Source organism: Terrapene carolina, unplaced genomic scaffold, assembly GCF_002925995.2.
Source record: "Terrapene carolina triunguis isolate 2854851 unplaced genomic scaffold, T_m_triunguis-2.0 Scaffold88, whole genome shotgun sequence".
Classification (NCBI taxonomy): Eukaryota; Metazoa; Chordata; order Testudines; family Emydidae; genus Terrapene; species Terrapene triunguis.
Window position 1 is genome coordinate 22,834,020 of NW_020664439.1, and position 20,388 is coordinate 22,854,407.

At 43.6% G+C, this 20,388-nt stretch overlaps 1 protein-coding gene across 2 annotated transcripts in view; it reads left to right on the top strand.

Moving 5' to 3' along the window:
• Window positions 1-3,397: 3,397 nt before the first annotated feature.
• Window positions 3,398-20,388, top strand: part of HPS3 (HPS3 biogenesis of lysosomal organelles complex 2 subunit 1) — a 38,199-nt gene continuing 21,208 nt past the window's right edge. For both annotated transcript variants that reach the window (XM_024208554.2, XM_024208562.2), the window contains exons 1-8: window positions 3,398-3,712; window positions 5,553-6,047; window positions 7,983-8,169; window positions 14,405-14,493; window positions 14,983-15,175; window positions 15,414-15,495; window positions 18,704-18,858; window positions 20,244-20,352. In XM_024208554.2, the coding sequence (XP_024064322.1) occupies window positions 3,490-3,712; window positions 5,553-6,047; window positions 7,983-8,169; window positions 14,405-14,493; window positions 14,983-15,175; window positions 15,414-15,495; window positions 18,704-18,858; window positions 20,244-20,352 (1,533 nt within the window). In that variant the 5' untranslated portion in view covers window positions 3,398-3,489. The remainder of the gene's footprint in view (window positions 3,713-5,552; window positions 6,048-7,982; window positions 8,170-14,404; window positions 14,494-14,982; window positions 15,176-15,413; window positions 15,496-18,703; window positions 18,859-20,243; window positions 20,353-20,388) is intronic.

Sequence of the window (20,388 nt, forward strand, 5' to 3'; positions counted from 1 at the left end):
TGGAGTACTGCTTTCTGACCAGCAGATGTCCTTATTGATATGATTTTCCTTTGATGACAGGACACTGAAAGATTGCTAGGTTTAAGATGTCTCAGTTTTTAAAATTCCATATTAATTTTTACTCCTGGAAATTATATTTTCCCAAAAAAATAAAAGTAGAGAGCTAGTGGTTCTCTGAATGCATTTAAGCTGTATTCTAGTAAAGCCCATTGATGTAAATGGAAGGATTCTCTTTTTACTTCTAAAGCCTCAGGTTCAGGCCCATAATTCTTTTCCCTCACCAAATGGATCTCTGGGAATGGCGAACCGCGGCCACTTGGAGCTGTGGGGGGCCATGCCTGCGGATGGTCAATGTAAACAAAATGTCTCGTGGCCCACCAGCGGATTACCCTGATGGGCCGCGTGCCAAAGGTTGCCGACCCCTGCTATAGACACTAACTTTTCACATGGTAATTTAATTTTTTTTTAATTAAAGCTAATGTTAAAATTATATAATACACAGGTTAAGGAAAGAGTGTCTGTACATCTGGGCATAGTGCTCAAATTGTCCAAAAGTACAAAATTTGATTTAAAAGTAATGCAATACATATACTACATAACTTGCAATAACCTAAATTTAGGTTAATAAACTTAACTATACAATTTAGATATTAGCATCCAAATATTTGGGTACAACACTCATGAAAGGTTATACAGAGAGTAGCTTGTGGAAAGCAAATATAGCAATGAGTGCAGCATTTAGGATAGGTTGTCCTTCAGTAGATACAATCCATCAGAGAAGTATTTCAGTTATTTTCTCGACTTTGCTTCTCAACAGCACTTCAGCTCATCTCTCCTGGTATTGCCGATGTCGAGTGATGTGTTCTAAATAGATGTCCCTCGACCACCTGATGGAATCTGACGCCATGACTTGCTACACTGAGTAATCACACTGTTAAAAAATAGAATACCAATTTAAATTTATTATAAATATTTTTGGATGTTTTTCTACATTTTCAAATATATTGATTTCAATTACAACACATAATACAAAGTATACAGTGCTCACTTTATATTATTTTTATTATAAATATTTGCACTGTAAACAAGATAAACAAAAGAAACAGTATTTTTCAATTCACCACATGAAGTACTATAGTGCAATCTCTTTATTGTGAAAGTACAATTTACAAATGAAGAATTTCTTTTTTTTTACATAACTGCACTCAAAACCAAAACAGTACAAAACTTTAGAGCCTACAAGTTCAGTCAGTCCTACTTCTTGTTCAGCCAATCACTAAGATAAACAAGTTTGTTTACATTTACAGGAGATAATGCTCCTCGCTTATTTACAATGTCATCTGAAAGTGAGAACAGGCATTTGCATGGCACTGTTGTAGTTGGCATTGCAAGGTATTTACGTACCAGATATGCTAAACGTTCGTATACCCCTTCATGCTTCGACCACCATTCCAGAGGACATGCTTCCATGCTGAATTTAATTTGGCATTCTATTATTAAGAGTATGATTATCTATTAAGAGTATGATTATCTATTAATAGCGATTATTTTTTAATCTCAGGACTGAGGGTTTTTTCAATCGTTTGACAGCCCTAATATTTATCCTTACCTCTTTTAACTGTTTTCTTTTTTAAAGTGGCTGGAAATACATCATTAGACAAATTAAACTCAGGATCTTTTCATTATACTGAAGTTTCCTTTGCGAAGGGGCTTCGTTCAGTTCCAATAGGCTTTTCAGATCATATCCCATTAAGGGATTAGAGAAACCTTTTGAAATGTCATGTGAGAGCAAGTGCAATTCATGTTGATTTATAGAGAATGCAAAGATATATAATCATATGACTCTCAGCTGAAGATCCTAGTGACTATCTTGGTTGTAACTGATTCTGTATGCCTGAGGCGTTGGAGAAAACAATCTAATCTTTTTGTTTCTATAACCAGATATCTGGCACAAAAGGAAAAGCTTTAAAAGCCAGAGGAGAGAAAACATACTATGCACATATGAAGATGTTTTAGGTTCTATAGGTGTGTCAGTAAAGCAATTATAAAGCCATCCAAAGGTAAATTATATGTATTTTAGAGGTACTTGTAAATATTTATTTGCTGAGTACACAAGAGATAGAACATGCCTAACAAAGAAAAGAACGACTGCACTGAAAAACTTGCCATTTCTTTGCTTTTAAGTTCTAAAATTCTCATCTATGCTCCTCATTGTCCAGACCTCTGAGTCGCTAAAGAAAAGTTGGGCTTTTGGAGTGTTTAATTCATCATAGGAAGAACAATGAGCAGATATAGAATACTTTATTTCTACTCTATTTTATTCACAAGTATGTTTGCCTTTCAGTAAAGATAAAAGAAACAGCAAGTTTCACACATGTGATTCCACTTTCTGAACTCCAGCTAAAGACCTGTGTCTCCACACCTTCATTCAGCAGCAACATCTCTGCTCCAAAAACACTATTTCCAACTCTGGTGCGTGTCTGTCCCAACCCTGCCTCAGACATATCAAAAGTCCTTTTGTGTTTGGCTTATCACTCAGAAGTATGTCTCTCTAAGTCTGCCTCAGCAAGGTGCCAGATAGATGTGTACCTGTCAAGACACGGATAAGTACAGTACACACTGAGGCTAGGTCTACACTACAGCGGACTTCCGACCTAAGATACGCAACTTCAGCTACGTGAATACCGTAGCTGAAGTTGCGTATTTTAGGTCGGCTTACCTGGCGGTGAGGACGCGGGAAAGTCGACCGCTGCCGCGCTGCCGCCGACTCCGCTACCGCCTCTTGTCGAGGTGGATTTCCGGAGTCGACGGTAGAGCCATCAGGGATCGATTTTACCGCGTCCTCACGAGACGCGGTAAGTCGATCCCCGATAAACCGATTGCTACCCGCCGGATCGGCGGGTAGTGAAGACGTAGCCATACAGACATGCTAACACAGAGATATACGCCTATGCTGTGATATGCACACTATAACATCCACACAAATGCGGACACTAATAGCCGTGCAAGCACACTGGTGCGCACACAGATATAAAACACTGACATGCATGTTGACACAAGTGCGGGCACTAATATGCACACTAGCACACGCAGATGTAGATCCACGCACGATGCGTGCACTAACAGTTGTGCGCGGACGCTCACACGGACATGCATTGCTAACACACATGCACGCGTAATTAATACACCCACAAAAGTGTGCACCCCCTAGCTGAGCACACCGGGACGCACATATATACCCTCCCAAGGCCTGAGCTCATTTGGGCTCCAACGCAGATGCTGCCCCTTTGGGAAGCACCGGCTGGCGCTGCAGGCGCTGACGCCTCTCCCCACCTGACCGGGACAGGGCGGTGCATGTTGCGGAAGGGGCCGTCTCCCCTGCTCTCTGAGGCTGTGCCGGAGGAGTCGGTGTCTGGGGGTCCCCGGGCCGCAGCCTGCCCTGGGCCGTGGAATGTGGGTTGGTTCCGGTGCCCCGCTCAGGAGGGCACCATGGTGCAGCTCTACAACCTGCACCCATTCGGCTCGCAGCAGGTGGTGCCCAGCAAGCAGGAGCCGGCGCTGTTCTGCTGCGGCCGGGATGCGCTGCTGGTGGCCTGCGCGGCGGCCGGCTGCAAGGTAGAGGCGTTTGCCGTGGGCGACCAGGAGCTCTGCGAGCCGCTCGGCTGTTTCAACACGCTGGGCCGGGTGCTGCACATGGCATACAGCGAGGCGGGTAAGAGCCGGGACTGGGGCGGCACCAGCTCCGTGGGGCAAACTCCGGTGTCTTCACGGAGCCATCGTGTCCGTCTGTCGCCCTGTGGGGACGCGACGGGAAGGTGGGGTGACCCTGCGCAGGGGGCACAAGGTGATGTGCCCAAAGCGATGTTGTCACAGGTTCTGGGTCCTGTGAATGCAGTTTCGTCTTGCAAAACTCAGGGTGGTGCTGGAAAGGATTAGGCCACTAGCAACCCGTTGGGGCCGATAGGGAAGTACCGCCCTTCCTCAGCTCTGTGCCACTGAAAATGACTTGGTTCTTTTGAGACAAGGAGGGTGAGGTAGCTAGTATCTTTTATTGGACCAACTGCTGTTGGTGAGAGAAACGAGCTTTCCACTTACACAGAGCTCTTTTTCAGGCGTCTGTTTGTTCCACCTTCCAATCTTGGTTTTTCAGCTGCTTCCCCTGTTCATTGAACAAACCCTTCCCCCAGCAAAAGGCTATTATTTCAATACAAGATGCATGATTGCATTTGAGTCCTCCTTTGTTGAAAATGATGGGGATGGATGGAAGGGGATTTCACCGGACTCATGGCACAGATCTGATTGCAGGATCAGGGACTGCTCTCAAGTGCCATAGAAAGAAAGGTTAGAAAGAGCCATTGAATTCTAAGGACTCTACTTTGGCTCTATGAGCTAGAGCTATGGGACCAATGGAGCCATGGGATACAGAACTGTAGTGAGCGGTGGATGACTTTGCCTATGGAGTGTGGAAGTGGAAGGAGATATTTTTATGGTACTTGGGATGTGCTTCACTCTGGCTAAGAAATGTTCAGCTCAGATTTCTCAGGATCTTAAGTACCATATTTTCACAATATAACCTCTTTTGGAATCTTTCAAACAAGTTTTTGACTCCTTGGAAAACAACTTGCAGTTTGCCAATCAGCCTAAAACATACACCACTGCCATCAACACCTTGATCGTTATAAATATTTGTTTTCAGGATAAACATATTGTCTGTTAAGTGTGAACCTAAACAGGAGACTTTTTTTTTTTTTTTTTTTTTTTAGCTAGCGTATATGCTGATTTTGCATATTCTGCTGAATTTATTTTTAGTAAGAGGACATTTCCCCCCTCTCTCTTCAGACTGAACTCTTTCCTCGTAGCTGATTTTTTTCCCATGATTAAAACTAAAGATTGAACTACAGAGTGGTAAAATGATCTGTCTTAAAAGGACGGAGGTGTTGACTACACTGTTCTTGGAGTACATTTTATTGTGGTCTTGACTTCTGTTTCAAAAGAGGTCTCTGGAAACTTTACCTCTGGTTAGCAAGAAAAAGTAATACTAGGATTAGGGAATAAAAGCACTTGATCCTACATTCCTTGTGCACCTACTGAAGTCTAGATTCGATGGTAATTTAAAAAAAATTTCAGAACGTATGTACTAGTACACTCTCTCTAAAGTATTCTCCAGATCTACTTAAACTTCTCAAGTGCATGCTGGCCTAGATAATTCACATTAAAAGTATTGTAATTTATTATTAAGTACTGCTGACAATAGCACAGAACTCTGGCAAACAAATTGTATTTCATTGGGGTAGGAATCCTCTATCACTACATTGCTTGTATGATGATGTAGGAGTTTATAAGATTAACTGTGCTTATAGTTTTAACCCTTTTTATTAAAGAAAATTATCTGGTAACAAGAATAACATTTCAGACAGATTTTACAAACTTGCTTAATTCCATAATTCTTTTAGTCAAAGTGCATTGGATTTAGCAGCAATAGGATGCAAACAGCATAAATTATGTCTCATCTATGGGTTAGTGTTACCACAGTATTGTTGGTCTCTTTTCAGGAGATTATTTGGTGACAATTGAGGAGAAAAACAAGGCCACCTTCCTACGAGCTTATATGAACTGGAGATGCATGTCAACAGGGAACACTCGAGTTTGTGTCCGGATGGTGGGTCACAAGATGGAAGAGTCATACAGTGAATCTTCTAAAGTCCAGATGTCAATTGTGGAAATGCCTCTTTCAGACCCACCATTGTGCATTTCGTGTTGTCCTGTAAATGGAGATCTTCTTGTTGGCTGCAAAAATAAACTGGTCATGTTCTGCTTGAAATATCTTGTCATAAATCAGGATCTGACTGTTTTGGATTTTAAACTCTCCTTAATTTTGCACATCGATAACGTCACCCCTACAGAAGTAGCATTTTGTGCCGGGTACATAGCTCTAACAACAGAGTTGGATGTTTTAATCCTGAAGCTGGAACCTGTTCATAAAGGTTCAGATAATACTGAACTATATGCAGATAAAGTCAGAGCACCAGAAAAGCTTGTAGATGAAGGTAAATATGGAATTTAATTTTCCTTTTCATAAATCTGGAGATTGACTTGTATTAATTTCAAAGTGTGCTGAAGGAAGTTGCTCTAAAAACTTTTTCAGAACATCAGCTTAATATTGCATTTGTCTGAAAATTTTGCACCTTCTGTATTTACACGGAAAACCAAAATAATTATTCCCCAGTCCTGCAAACACTTGTGCACATGTTTAGCTGTTCTTCGTTGAGACTACTCACATGCATAAAGCTATGCGCTTGCAGGATCAGGGCCTAGAGTCAAAGCAAAAGACTGAACTAATATTTGCATATTTGTCAGCACTTTGTGTATAGTCAGCTTCAATGCTTTCCTGTCTAGTCAGTTGCTGAAAAGACCCTGTAAACATCAACAGGGTGCCCTAAAATCTTTTATTTTAAAAGGAATTTAAAAATACAAATAATTCAGGCTGTATTGTATAAAAAGGGGTCTATCAGAAACTAGAATTTTTAAAAGTTAAATCAGTAGTGTGGGGGGCAAAAAGGCAAGTTGACAGGTTTCCCATTTAAATTTCTCATAGCTTGCAAGGATGGGTCTGAACTTCCTCAGATGACGGGATGGATGCCTGTAGTTGTTCTGTTACTTACAATTAATTGGCAATTTCAGACCTCTTTCTAAGTGCTTTTGGGCACTACTTGCTTGAGCAAAAGTGATCATAGAATCATAGGATTGGAAGAGACCTCAGGAGGTCATCTAGTCCAATCAAAGCAGGACCAACATCAACTAAATCATCCCAGCCAAGAGTTTGTCAAGCTGGGTCTTAAAAACCTCTAAGGATGGAGATTCCACCACCTCCCTAGGTAACCCATTCCACTGCTTCACCACCCTCTCAGTGAAATAGTGTTTCCTAATATCCAACCTAAACCTCCCCCACTGCAACTTGAGACCATTGCTTCTAGTTCTGTCATCTGCCACCACTGAGAACAGCCTAGCTCTATCCTCTTTGGAGCCCCCCTTCAGGTAGTTCACAGAATATCAGGGTTGGAAGGGACCTCAGAAGATCATCTAGTCTAACCCCCTTGCTCAAAGCAGGACCAATCCCCAGACAGATTTTTACCCCAGTTCCCTAAATGGCCCCCTCAAGGATTGAACTCACAACCCTGGGTTTAGCAGGCCAATGCTCAAACCACTGAGCTATCCCTCCTGGCTGCGATCAAATTCCCCCTCACGCCTCTCTTCTGCAGACTAAACAAGCCCAGTTCCTTCAGCCTCTCCTCGTAAGTCATGTGCCCCAGCCTCCTAATCAATTTCATTGCCCTCTGCTGGACTCTCTCCAATTTGTCCACATCCCTTCTGTAGGGGGTGGGGGGGACGAAAACTGGATGCAATACTCCAGGTGTGGCCTCAGCAGTGTTGAATAGAGGGGAATAATTACTTCCCTCGATCTGCTGGCAATGCTCCTACTAATACAGCCCAATATGCCAATGGCCTTCTGGGCAATGAGGGCACACTGCTGACTCATATCCAGCTTCTCGTCCACTGTAATCCCCAGGTCCTTTTCTGCAGAACTGCTGCTTAGCCATGCTAAGACCACATTCAGCACTCCATTCTAGCTGCTTCTCTCAGCTAAGTGTTACTTCTGTTAGGGCAGACACACTTCTGAATGTCCACACATTGTTTATATAAAAAATCTGCTACTTTCTCCAACGATCACACTGCACTTTCTCTATATTGGGAAATATAGTTGTTCTCTGTCATTACCCTGGACTTTTAGGTTCTCTAACATTTTAAAGATTGAAAAGAACCAACAATTTTATTACCAAACCAAAATCCCTACAGTTTGAGGCTGATACGAATTACGTCTCTGCCCTTGAAGTATTTAACTGAACACTCTCTCATTTTATTCTTCTGTTAAGATTTGCATGGTACTGGTTTGGAAAATTGATACAATATTTTAATTGTTTAAGGTGTAAAAGATGAAGTTCCTTCAGCCTTTTCTTCCCAGCTTGAATCGGATGACTTTGTCATCTGTCAGAAGCCTATGGAACTACTTGGGGAGGAAAGCAGACTATGCGGAATACGGGTAACACTGGAATCAACAGGGTTAGCTAAAGAAGACACAGACTATTTCCAAGTGCGGTACCTCCTATACAGGTAATAAAAATTGCACTTGACACTATATGGCATGTGTGTGCCTATACTGTGTTGATATTTTGCCTTTTGGGGGCATGAAATAAGCCATAGTTCACCTCCTGTAGGGCAGAATCCTTATAAATTGAGCAAAGCCTGAGTAAATGGGTTTGGGTTTAGGTTTAAGGAAATTGCTCTGAAACACTGAGGGAGGGTATCCTCCACCAGCCCGAGCCCTGGTACCGTTGAGGGGCAAACCGGCAATGTTTGGACAGTCTGCCCCCAGGCCAGCATCACCGCGCCACTCTGAGTCCCAGCGCCGTTCCGAGTCCCGGCACCACATGTATGCTACACGGCGTTCTGACTTGCGGCACTGGTCTCACAGCCCCGATCCTCAGAGCCATTCCCGCTCGAGGTGGTCGTCGGCTGACAGGTCGTGGTCCCGCTCGAGGTCTAGGTCGCGCTCTGACACCTCGCAGCACCACTTGGACCGACGTCATTCTGTGCACCACTCTCTGTTGCGGCACCGCGCCTCTACAAGCTGTCGAACAGCACCGCTTCTCTTCGTGGCACCGCTCTCTGTCACGGCACTGGTCTCCCGCTCAGCACCGGTCTCCATTGCGGCACCGCTCCTCGTCACGGCCCTGGCCCCGGTCACTCTCTCAACGCCGCTCTCCTTCAAGGTGAGATCCAACTTCTCGGCACCCATCGACCTCACGGCACCGCTCTCCATATCTGCACCGCTCACGGCACGAATCTCGCTACTCCCCACGGCACCCATAAGGGGACGCGGTGCCTTCCTTGGTGCACTCACGCACCGCCCCTCCTTGGGCGTCACGCTCCCAGTCTCCCTCCCTTAGGTCGGGTAGGGCATCAGGAGCTTTGGACGTACTCCGATCAGGCCCGGGAAGTCTTGGACACGACACCTCAGTGCCCCACTGGCAACCCCAGTGGCAATTCTGGACCCCTTGGCCATACCACCAGGCCCAGGGCGCCCCCCCTGTCACCCCACTGCCGTCACATTTGGGGGCCCGTCTTCCCGAGGCAACCCTCAACCGGGACCCAGCACAAACTCTGAAACCAGCTCCACCCCGGGTGGAAGCTACCCCCGGTGCTCAGGAGGATCCGGACTCAACAGACCAAGGGGCTGTTTCGGACCCGGCCCTCCCAATAGCATCTTCCTTGTCCTCCCCCGACGAGGTTGTGGCGGGTATGTCCACATCCGGCCCACCTCCTATGGACTTCAGGGCACTGCAGGAGCTTCTCCAGCGGGTGGCCCTGAACATGAACCTCCAAGTGGAGGAGGTTGTAGAGGATGAGGATCCTATGGTGGACATCCTGGCACCGGAAGGGCCTTCTCGAGTAACTTTGCCAGTGATTAAAACCATTCAGTCTAATGCCAAAACAATCTGGCAAACTCCGGCCTCCATTCCCCCCACGGCCAAGGGAGCCGAAAGGAAATACTTTGTCCCCACGAAGGGGTATGAATACCTCTTTTACCCATTCCGCGCCATGTTCTCTGGTGGTAGATGCGGTAAATGAGAGAGAAAGGCAGGGCAGCAGGGACCCGCCCCTAAATCAAAGGACGCAAAACGCCTGGATCTCTTTGAGAGAAAGGTTTATTCCACCGGTGGTCTTTCCCTTCGGATCGCTAATCAACTCGTGATCCTTAGCAGATATAATTACAACTCTTGGTCTGCTATTCAAAAGTTCCAGGAGCTTCTTCCATCCGAGTCACGCACGGAGCTAGGGGCCATTGCTGAGGAGGGCAGACTAGTGGCCCGCACCTCTCTTCACGGCTCACTTGATGCTGCGGACGCGGCAGCGCACACACTGGCTTCTGGCATTGCTATGTGACAAAATGCCTGGCTCCAGTCCTCGGGTCTCCCACGTGAAGTACAACAAACGATCCATGACTTTCCGTTTGATGGCCAAGGCCTGTTCGCTGAACAGACCGACTCGAGACTGCATACCCTGAAAGATTCACGCAACACTGTTAAATCTTTAGGCATGCATACCCCGGCAACTCAGAGAAAGCCGTTTAAGCCACAGCCCATCCAACAGCGTTCCTTCCCTGCTAGATCCAGGCAGGATTTCGCTAGTAGGAGGAGCAGATACTCTCAGCGCAGGCCATCACGCCTTCCCCCGGTCAGGGCCAGGAACAGTCCAAGCCCCCTCCAGGCCCTAAGCGCACCTTTTGAAGATGCGTACGAGGACGGATTACCAGTCCACAACCCGGTCAGCTCTCCTCCCTTTCTGAACTGTCTATCCTGCTTCTACCATGCATGGTCCCTTATTACATTGGACGGATGGGTCCTCCGCATAGTAGAGGCAGGATATTCTATCCACTTCTGTTCCACCCTGCTCTCCCACCCCCCTTGCCCATCCCTCTTAAGGGACCCCTCTCAAGAGCAACTCCTTATTCAGCAGGTACAGTCCCTCCTAGCTCTAGGAGCCGTGGAGGAGGTGCCTCAGGAGCTCAGAGGCAAGGGTTTCTACTCACGTTACTTCCTCGTCCCCAAGGCAAAAGGAGGCCGACGGCCCATTTTGGACCTCAGGGAGTTCAACAAATATATCGTCAATCATTAAACACTGGAATAAATTGCCTAGGGAGGTAGTGGAATCTCCATCTCTGGAGATATTTAAGAGTAGGTTAGATAAATGTCTATCAGGGATGGTCTAGACAGTATTTGGTCCTGCCATGCGGGCAGGGGACTGGACTCGATGACCTCTCGAGGTCCCTTCCAGTCCTAGAATCTATGAATCTGAAGTTCTGGATGGTCTCCCTGAGCACGATCATTCCTTCCCTGGATCCAGGAGACTGGTACGCTGCCCTCGATATGAAAGACGCTTACTTTCACATTTCAATCACCCTGTCTCACAGATGCTTTCTTCGGTTCATGGTGAACAAGACACAATATCAGTTCACAGCTTTCCTGTTCGGCCTGTGCACAGCCCCCCGCGTCTTCACCAAATGCATGGCGGTCGTGGCAGGTTTTCTTCGCCGCCATCCCATACATCTCTACCTGTACTTTGACGACTGGGTTATACGAGGCCAATCTCGCCAGCAGGTAGATTCTCAGGTGCGAATGGTCAGAGACACGTTCGACCGCTTGAGCATCATTTTGAACGTCAACAAGTCTGTTCTCACCCCAACCCGAACAATAGAGTTTATTGGGGCAGTCCTGGATGCAAATCAAGCAAGAGCATTCCTCCCAGAGGCCCGACATCTAGCCGTTGCACACATAATTGCCGGTCTGTGCCGTTTTCCCACTACCACAGCGATGCAGTATCTCAAGTTGCTGGGTCACATGGTGTCCTGCACTTATGTGGTACAACATGCCAGGTTGAGGCTCAGGCCCCTACAGGCGTGGTTGATGTCTGTGTATCACCTGGGCCGCGACAGTCTAGACATGGTGCTCACCGTTCCGAGGTGTGTCCTCGATTCCCTGCGTTGGTGGCTGGACCCCTACATGCTGGGCGCCGGAGTCCCGTTCCACCCTCCCCAGCCCACTCTGACCCTGGTAACGGATGCGTCCATGTTTGGGCTGGGGAGCACACCTTGGGAGCCTGACAACTCAGGGTTTATGGCAAGTAGAAGAACTGACCCTCCATATCAATATCAAAGAACTCAGGGCTATCCGTCTCGCGTGCCAAGCATTCCTGTCCCACTTACAAAACAGCTGTGTAGCAGTGCTGACAGACAACACAACGGCCATGTTTTACTTGAACAAACAAGGCGGAGCCCGGTCGTCTCCTCTTTGTCAGGGAGCCCTTTTACTGTGGGAATTCTGTTTAGCCCACTCCATCCTTCTCCAAGCTTCATACCTGCCGGGTGTTCAGAACATACTGGCAGACTGCTTGAGCAGACGAATGGTCGATTCATCCGGATATTATTCACTCCGTTTTCTGCAGCTGGGGGTTTCCCCAAATCGATCTGTTCGCTTCGCGGACCAACAGGAAATGCCCAACCTTCTGCTCCTTCCGAGGTCACAGCCCGGGCTCGATTGCAGATTTCCCCTAGTCCAGAAGGTGCTCCTCAAGGTCCGCAGGGACAAGCCGGACATCATACTGGTGGCCCCAGCTTGGCCTCGCCAGTGCTGGTACCCCACACTCTTGGACCTCTCAATCCAGGCCCTGCTGCATCTACCTCTCACCCCCGACCTCATCTCGCAGAACCACGGTCGTCTCCTCCATCCGGACCGTCAATCTCTCCATCTCATGGTTTGGAGGCTCCGTGGTTGAACCAGGCTAAGCGCGCCTGTTCGGACTTGGTGAGACAGGTGCTCCTGGAAAGCCGCAAACCTTGTACCAGGATTATGTACAAAGCAAAATGGAAAAGCTTCTCCATTTGGTGCGCTCAACGGAAGGTGCTCCCCCTCCAAGCTTCAATTCCGTGCATCCTGGACTACCTAATACACTTGAAGGGCCAGAATCTAGCATTCAGCTCGCTTAAGGTCCACCTTGCGGCCATCTCGGCATTCCACCCAGGCACTGACGGGCGTTCTGTGTTTGAACACCCCATCGTGGGACGTTTCCTGAAAGGCCTGGGAAAAAGTCCATCCCCCCCAATGAAGCCCCCTGTACCGGCCTAGGACCTTAACCTAGTCCTTTCCTGTCTTATGGGTTCTCCTTTCGAGCTGCTAGCTTCCTGCTCGCTCCTCTATCTTTCCTGAAAGGTCGTCTTCCTAGTGGCCATTACCTCAGCACGATGTGTTTCTGAGCTACGGGCTCTCATGTGTGATCCACCGTATACCATTTTCCATAAGGGCAAAGTCTAGCTGAGGCCTCACCCAGCTTTCCTACCAAAAGTTGTATCCCATTTCCACATTAACCACGACATTTTCCTGCCGGTTTTCTTCCCAAAACCACATGCTAACCTCCGAGAGCAGCAGCTGCATTCACTGGATGTTAGAAGAGCGCTCGCCTTCTACATAGGTCGAACAAAACCTTTCCGCAAGATAGCCCTCGTTTCTTCCCAGCGGATATCTTCATGGATCACCGCGTGTATTCGCGCCTGTTATAACTTGGCGAATGTTCCTCCACCTGCTGTTAGGGCTCACTCCACGAGAGCGCAAGCCTTCTTGGCGCATGTACCTCTCCAGGAAATCTGCTGGGCTGCCACATGGGCTTCGGTGCACACCTTCACGTCCCACTACACCATCGTCCATCAATCTCGTGATGATGCGGCCTTCGGCAGGGCAATTTTTCAGTCTGCAATACCTTGACTCCAACCCCACCTCCGAGGTAAGGCTTGGGAGTCACCTAACTGGAATTGATATGAGCAAGCACTCGAAGAAGTAAAGACGGTTACTCACCTTTTTGTAACTGTTGTTCGAGATGTGTTGCTCATATCTATTCCATTCCCACCCACCTTCCCCTCTGTCGGAGTAGCCGGCAAGAAGGAACTGAAGGGGGGTCGGGCCAGTAGGGTCATATATAGAGCACCATATTGGCGCCACTCCAGCGGGCTCCACAGCCGGCCCGACGGGTAGCTGCTAGCGAAAAGTTTCCGACAGCCATTCACACGGCGCGCGCACACACCTAACTGGAATAGCTATGAGCAACACATCTCATAGACTCATAGACTCATAGACTTTAAGGTCAGAAGGGACCAATATGGTCATCTAGTCTGACCCCCCGCATGATGCAGGCCACAATAGCTGACCCCCCCACTTTCCCTTAACTCTGCTTTTGAAGTCTCCAGATCGTGATCTAAAGACTTCAAGTCGCAGAGAATCTTCCAGCTTGCGACCCCTGCCCTATGCTGCGGAGGAAGGCGAAAAACCTCCAGGGCCACTGCCAATCTACCCTGGAGGAAAATTCCTTCCCGACCCCAAATATGGCGATCAGCAGAACCCCGAGCATACAGGCAAGATTCTCTAGCCAGACCCTCATTTTACCAGCGATGGCCGTTATTGCCTAATTGATTAGAATCATGTAATCCCATCAAACCATTCCCTCCATAAATTTATCTAGCCTAATCTTGAAGCCAGAGAGGTCTTTCGCCCCCACCGTTTCCCTCGGAAGGCCGTTCCAAAATTTCACCCCTCTGACGGTTAGAAACCTTCGTCTAATTTCAAGCCTAAATTTCCCCATCTCGAAGAACAACAGTTACAAAAAGGTGAATAACCGTCTTTTTTTTTAATAACTAATGACGTCTTAAAACAGCTATATTTTCTACAGTTATTGCTATTTACTTGTCCTAGTTAAATGTCTTGTCATGGTTTCTCATTGATTTCCTATGTTTTTTCTCTAGACGTTTTACTCCAGATCTGTCATCTTTCGTCTTCTCTGTTGAAGAGACCAAGTTGCACTCTCTTCAGCTACTGCCTATGTATCAGACAGGTAAATGTCTGCATATACACAGACTGCGTGATTTTTTGCCACAGAAGGTCTAGGAGAAAAAGTGCTTTGTGTTCCCCTGCTTATACACTTTCTATTTTAGCAGTTACACACTTTCATGAAAAAATGACTTCCTCGTTTTCAATGACTTGTGCTGAGCTTCCAATAACAAAACTAGAGCCCCACATTCTTTAATGTTGTCCTCACAAAGTTTATGCAGAACTTAATCTGTAGCGTATTAATAAAACATTGACTTAAACTTAATCTTTCTGTGTGGCAAGCTGACATTTTATGGCACAAGAGCATTGCTCATTAAGGTTGTTTAAATTACTGTTAATGTTATCGTAAGATGCTAGGCTACTTATAACCAATAGTAGGAACTTAATTTATATAGTTGGAGTGGAGTAAACGTTCCAAATCCTGCTAGATAGTAATGTATAGTACACGGTAAATCAAATATTAGCAATAGCTTTCTTTTATTGTTATGTACAGGAAGTTCCATGGCAGTCAATGGAAAAACTGCAGCCAAGAAAGAATTGCTGTGTGTCTTCTGTTTTTTCTCCTTGCCGCATGTTGGGTATCTCTATGCTGTTGGGAGCTTAGTAGAGCTGCTTTCTACCTATCAGTACTCGGAAAAATCTCAGCAGGCAGTTCTTACCCCACAATTCCTACATGTTATTACAAGGTACTATGTTATAACTTTGATTCTTGTGTTCTCTGATCTTCTCTGCTTTTCATCATCTCCCTAAGTAAGTCTTCTTCACACCTTTCAGTGCAACTTCCTAGGTTTGCTTATATGACAGTGCTTCTGCTTCCACTCTATGGCTCAATCCACACAAGGAAAAATTTTGAATACACGTGTACTCTGGCAATAACTAAGCAACCAAATCTTTTTAATCAATATTGTCATTTCTCTGCCTTAGTAACAGCTTGCAGTGTTTCACAGTACGATGCAGTGCAGCAGCAGCTCGTGAGGAGGACCCATACATTGATACAACCATGAAGGTGCGCTCCTAATAGTCTCATGACAGATGCAAAACTTAAAAAACAAATGTGGGTACCAAAAGGGTATTTATTTTCCTCACACTGCTGTATGCCTTCTCTTTACATCTTACTTAATTGCTTCAGCCTATAGAAACTAGTAACACAAGAAAGCATTAATGATTTGACTTTAATATTTCACAGTGGTACATTCCTCTGTTCTACTGGGTGTGGAAGTTGTAGCTGAAACAGCATATACTATTGCTCCTTAAAATCCTAAATCATTAACAGAATATTTATGAAGGCTTTACAAATGTGAATTTATTTTTGTAACTTTTAACTAATAATAATGGAATGTGATTGCCTACTTTCCTGCCAAGACCTGAATTCAGGTTCAAAGTTCACCTTGTGGCAGCTGATTACTTTTCTGAAGCCTAAAGTGATGTAGCAAATATACCTGGAAGCCCTCTCTTCTCAGCTGTTGTAGGAGAAACATAGGCCTCTGAGTTTGAGTCTTGGCAAGTAAGGTTTTCAATCCATTAGAGGCTTAGACTTCGCATTCTTCAAACTGTTTCAGTAATAAACTGTTGAATTATCAGGACTGAATTAATATCTATATATTTATTATTAGGGCAGACAGGTTGAAGCATTTTTAAGCATATTTTTGGGGACTTTCTTATATGCTTTTAAAATATATTGGTTGGCATGTAATTGCTGAGAGAGGGAAGTTGTAGAGCTCTAAACAGGCACTCTACCGTGAAATAGAAGGTGTTTTTCAATATGAGAGTGACTTTCAGATAAATGGTGTATGCGAGTCTGAACTGAGAGTTTGAGTGACTAAAATAACCTAGAAGAAATCTTGGTGATTTCTCCAAGAAGCACATAATCTACTTGATTGATAGTCAATGTAACCAGGTATAGTTGCTTCACTAAGTGGATTCACTTTATGCCTGTTTAATCCTTTGGGAACACACCATCTTCTCATTCTCCTGAAACTGTTCATCCAAAATGCTGTTCAGGCAGACTCATTTTGCCTTAGGCCCAATATATAGGATAAAATGGTGCTTAAATGATAGAGGTAGAAACCAGTTTAAGATTTGAGCGAATCGGGAATTAAGTTTTCTAGTACAGAATATTGTATGTAATGTAAGTGTTTTTGTTAGTTTATATACTATAGGCATCTCATGTTGGGATTCCTATAGTTAAGGTTGCCTGACACTTTCTGTTATAAAACCCTGTTGTTCAGGGTGGATTGTTTGTGCGTTGTTGTTTTTGGTTGTTTTTTTTAAAGCACTGATTTTAATCACAATTTAAATCAGCAAGCAGGAAACTGATTTAAATAATCAGTTTTAATCTTGTTTTGCATTTGTTCTCATTGATGGGACAACCATTAAAGCATGTTGATTTGCAGCTAATGTAGCCTTTACACTAAATTTGGTGCTTTTTGCTAACCAGGCGGATGCACTATATCTATACACATTTCTTTAAGCAGTTATATAGCTGAATAAATGCATGTTAAATCTTAATTTTTGCATTTTTATGATGTTATAAAATAGTGAATGATGCACTTATTTACTACATGATGATTTCCCCCTTTGGGACTTGTCAAACTACAGTTGGATGGGAATTAAAATTGGATTAAAGTTTCACAAAACCAGCATTTTAAAATGTACTAGTTACATCAAGCTACTTTAAATGTGCAGGGTACGCACACCTTCTTGTCAACTGTCTAAAATGGGCCATCTTGATGATCACTACAACAGGTTTTTTTTTTTTTTTTTTTTTCTTCTGCTGATAATAGCTCATCTTAATTAATTAGCCTCTTACAGTTGGTATGGCTACTTCCACTTTTTCATGTTCTCTGTATGTATATATATCTTCTTACTATATGTTCCATTCTATGCATCTGATGAAGTGGGCTGTAGCCCACGAAAGCTTATGCTCAAATAATTTGTTAGTCTCTAAGGTGCCACAAGTACTCCTGTTCTTTTTTGAAGAAAAAGTATGTTTATCAAAAAATGTTTTTGCATTTAAAAAACTAATTTAGTAAACAGTTAATAAGTTCCTTTGTAATTAGTTAATGGACTGTTTCTGGTTGCCATGGGCCAGATTTTCAAAGCTATTTGGGAACATAGTAGTATTTTTCAAAAGTGTCTAAACAGATTACACACCTAACTGTCATTGAAAGCAGCGTAATTTAGGTGCCTAATCTGCTTAGGCCCTTTTGAAAATACCACTAGGTGCCTAAATATCTCTGAAAATCTAGCCTCCTATCCTTCAAATTCTAAGACTTAGTAGATCTGCCCCTCTTCCTCACGGATTTTATTCAGACTGGAAGAGGAAAACAACCTTTCCTGCTTTTTCAATTAGTCTAAATGAAGAAAATATTCTGTCTGCTAGATAAACTGAAACTACAAATACAATAAACAAAAATAATTAAAATCAAAATCTTTCCTCACAACAAAAACAGGAAAATATTTACATTTGGAAAATTTAAGTATCAGTATTTGCTCCATTGTAAAGACCGAAAATAACATAGATACTTTCTGCAGTACATGAAATTGTGACATATTCATGAAGCTTGAGTTGACTTCAAAAGTTAGATGTCTTCCCCTGATTCTATATATGATTAAAAAAGCAGCACTCTTTAACTCATTAACAAAATTGAGGAGGTCTCATTGATACAAACTTTTTTAATTTGAATGATAAATAGTTTTATAGTGAGTTTAGTCATTAACATAGGTTGTCCTAAATTTCAAATGTATTTTAAAGAGGTTTATTATTTTAAAATAAACCTAAATAAAGTCATATATTATTTTTTTATCCACTCTGCTGTTTTCAGTTCCTTATAACTTTGCCAAACTTAAGCCATTCAGGCAGCAATTTTCTATGTGGCGTGCTTCAGGCTGAATTTTTTTGGGAAGCTTCAGCTAAACCTATTCAGCCACTTCCAAGAATAAGGTTAGGGAAATACATGTTTTCCCAGTGTTTTTAAAAAGGTTTGGTTTGTTTGTTTGTTTTTACAACCCTCACTCTATGGGCAACTGTAATTCTGGCATTTCCTAACTTTTGAGTTCTTGGCTTTGTAACAATAATGTTCTTTTAATGTAGTTTTTTTTTTTGTATGTAATTTTAAATAGTTTAAAATGTAACCCTACCTATGAATTCAGATTTTTGTTTCTATCTTGTTAATTATAGTTCTTTAACCCTAAAGTAATCCTTTCCTTTACAGGCTTGCCCACCTGTGTCTCTAGATGTCTGTGCATTAAGAATGCAGCTTTTTATAGGGCTGAAAGCTATTTGTCACTTCAACAACCATGTAATTCTTCTGACTAAGGCAGATAGTGAAGATATTACTGAAAGAAGAAAGCCTCCAAGAAGGGTCCTGTAAGTGCTATTCATGCTATTCAATTTCATGAAAGAGGCAATTTTGGCTTGTTAGGGTTGAAGGAGTGTATATGAAAGGGCGGTATCTGTTGGAAATATAATTAGTCTCAGGATGAGAATAGTAATCAAGATTATGAATTTTTATTGAGCTTTAACACACCAAATGAAATGGTCCTTATTCCAATGGATTGTCTTGTAAAATTGTGGAAAGGGTAGAGGAAGGCTTATAAATGTCTGTAACCTAGTGTATAAATTACTCAAAGATGCTGAAAAATTGATACCCTCCAAAGAGGCAGTGTGCTACGTTATTAGAAATAAATATGCTTTTTATTCCTACTGTCTTTTACGTTAAATACACATTATAGATAGATTTGTGTTTCTGCGTGACAAATGCTAGAATACCGAAATAGATGTATCACAGCACAGAACAAGGTGTAGTTCTCATACATTCTCTTGGGGGGATTTTTGGGGCATATATTGCCAAAGGCTGGGGTATATTCTGAGGAGGACAGTGTACTTCTGTCCCAGAGAACAAAGTCTAATAGGTATAACAAAAATAGTAGCAGTCATTGGGCCAAAATATGCTCTGTTGCACATATGAAGTCATTAGGGTTGCACAGTTCTAACTGAAAGCTGAGTATGATGCACTACTTTCTATATTGCAGGGGCTTTTAATAGAGTTCTCTGCCCCAGCTATCTGAACAACACATTTATCAATCTAATTGATTCAAACGTGTAACTGTATTTCAGCAGCTATATTCAGTTGAAAAGAAAGGTATCTAAATTACTTCACATCATATCACATAAGAAAATGACATAAGTACAACTATCCAAAAATAGAGAACTAAGTTGTGACCTCTCAGAATACTAGAACTTCAAAATATTAGGGACCTTGCCAATACCTGAGATGAAAAAATTAAGTTTTTTTTTTTTTTTTTTTTTTTTGACCCACCGTCTTATAGTGACCCCTGTAAAAGTTACTGAAGTGGTAGAACTGTGCTGAATGCTGTGTGAGATGCATGTAAAATCACAGGTACAGATCCTCATCTGGTATAAATCTTTAGCTCCATTGAAGTCAGTGATGTAAATTGTACAGCTAAGGATCTGTCCAGCAATTCCTGCCCACAAGACCTTATAGCCTATGGTCTTGTCTACACATGGAGTTATTTAGGGATAGCAATTGTACTCCCTACCTTTATCCAAATTAACTTTCAGATGTAGACAAGATCTAAAAGATATCTGTGCATGTGTGTGTGATAGTTCCTGATTCTGTTTGCTTCATGCAGATATCAGTTTAGTAAGTCAGTGATATAAAGCTTTTATGTTCAGTCACATAATTTTTATTTGGACAGCAATGGCTCCATTCTTTCCTTCTCTCATTTCAGTTCCAGAAAGGCTGATAGTGTCAAACTCAAGACTCCACCCGAGTCAGAACCTGGCTGGAATTTATATATTGTGAATACTATTTCAACCATCCAGCTTTACAAAGAAATGGTATTGCTCAATTCCTGTTTGATTATTGGTGATAAA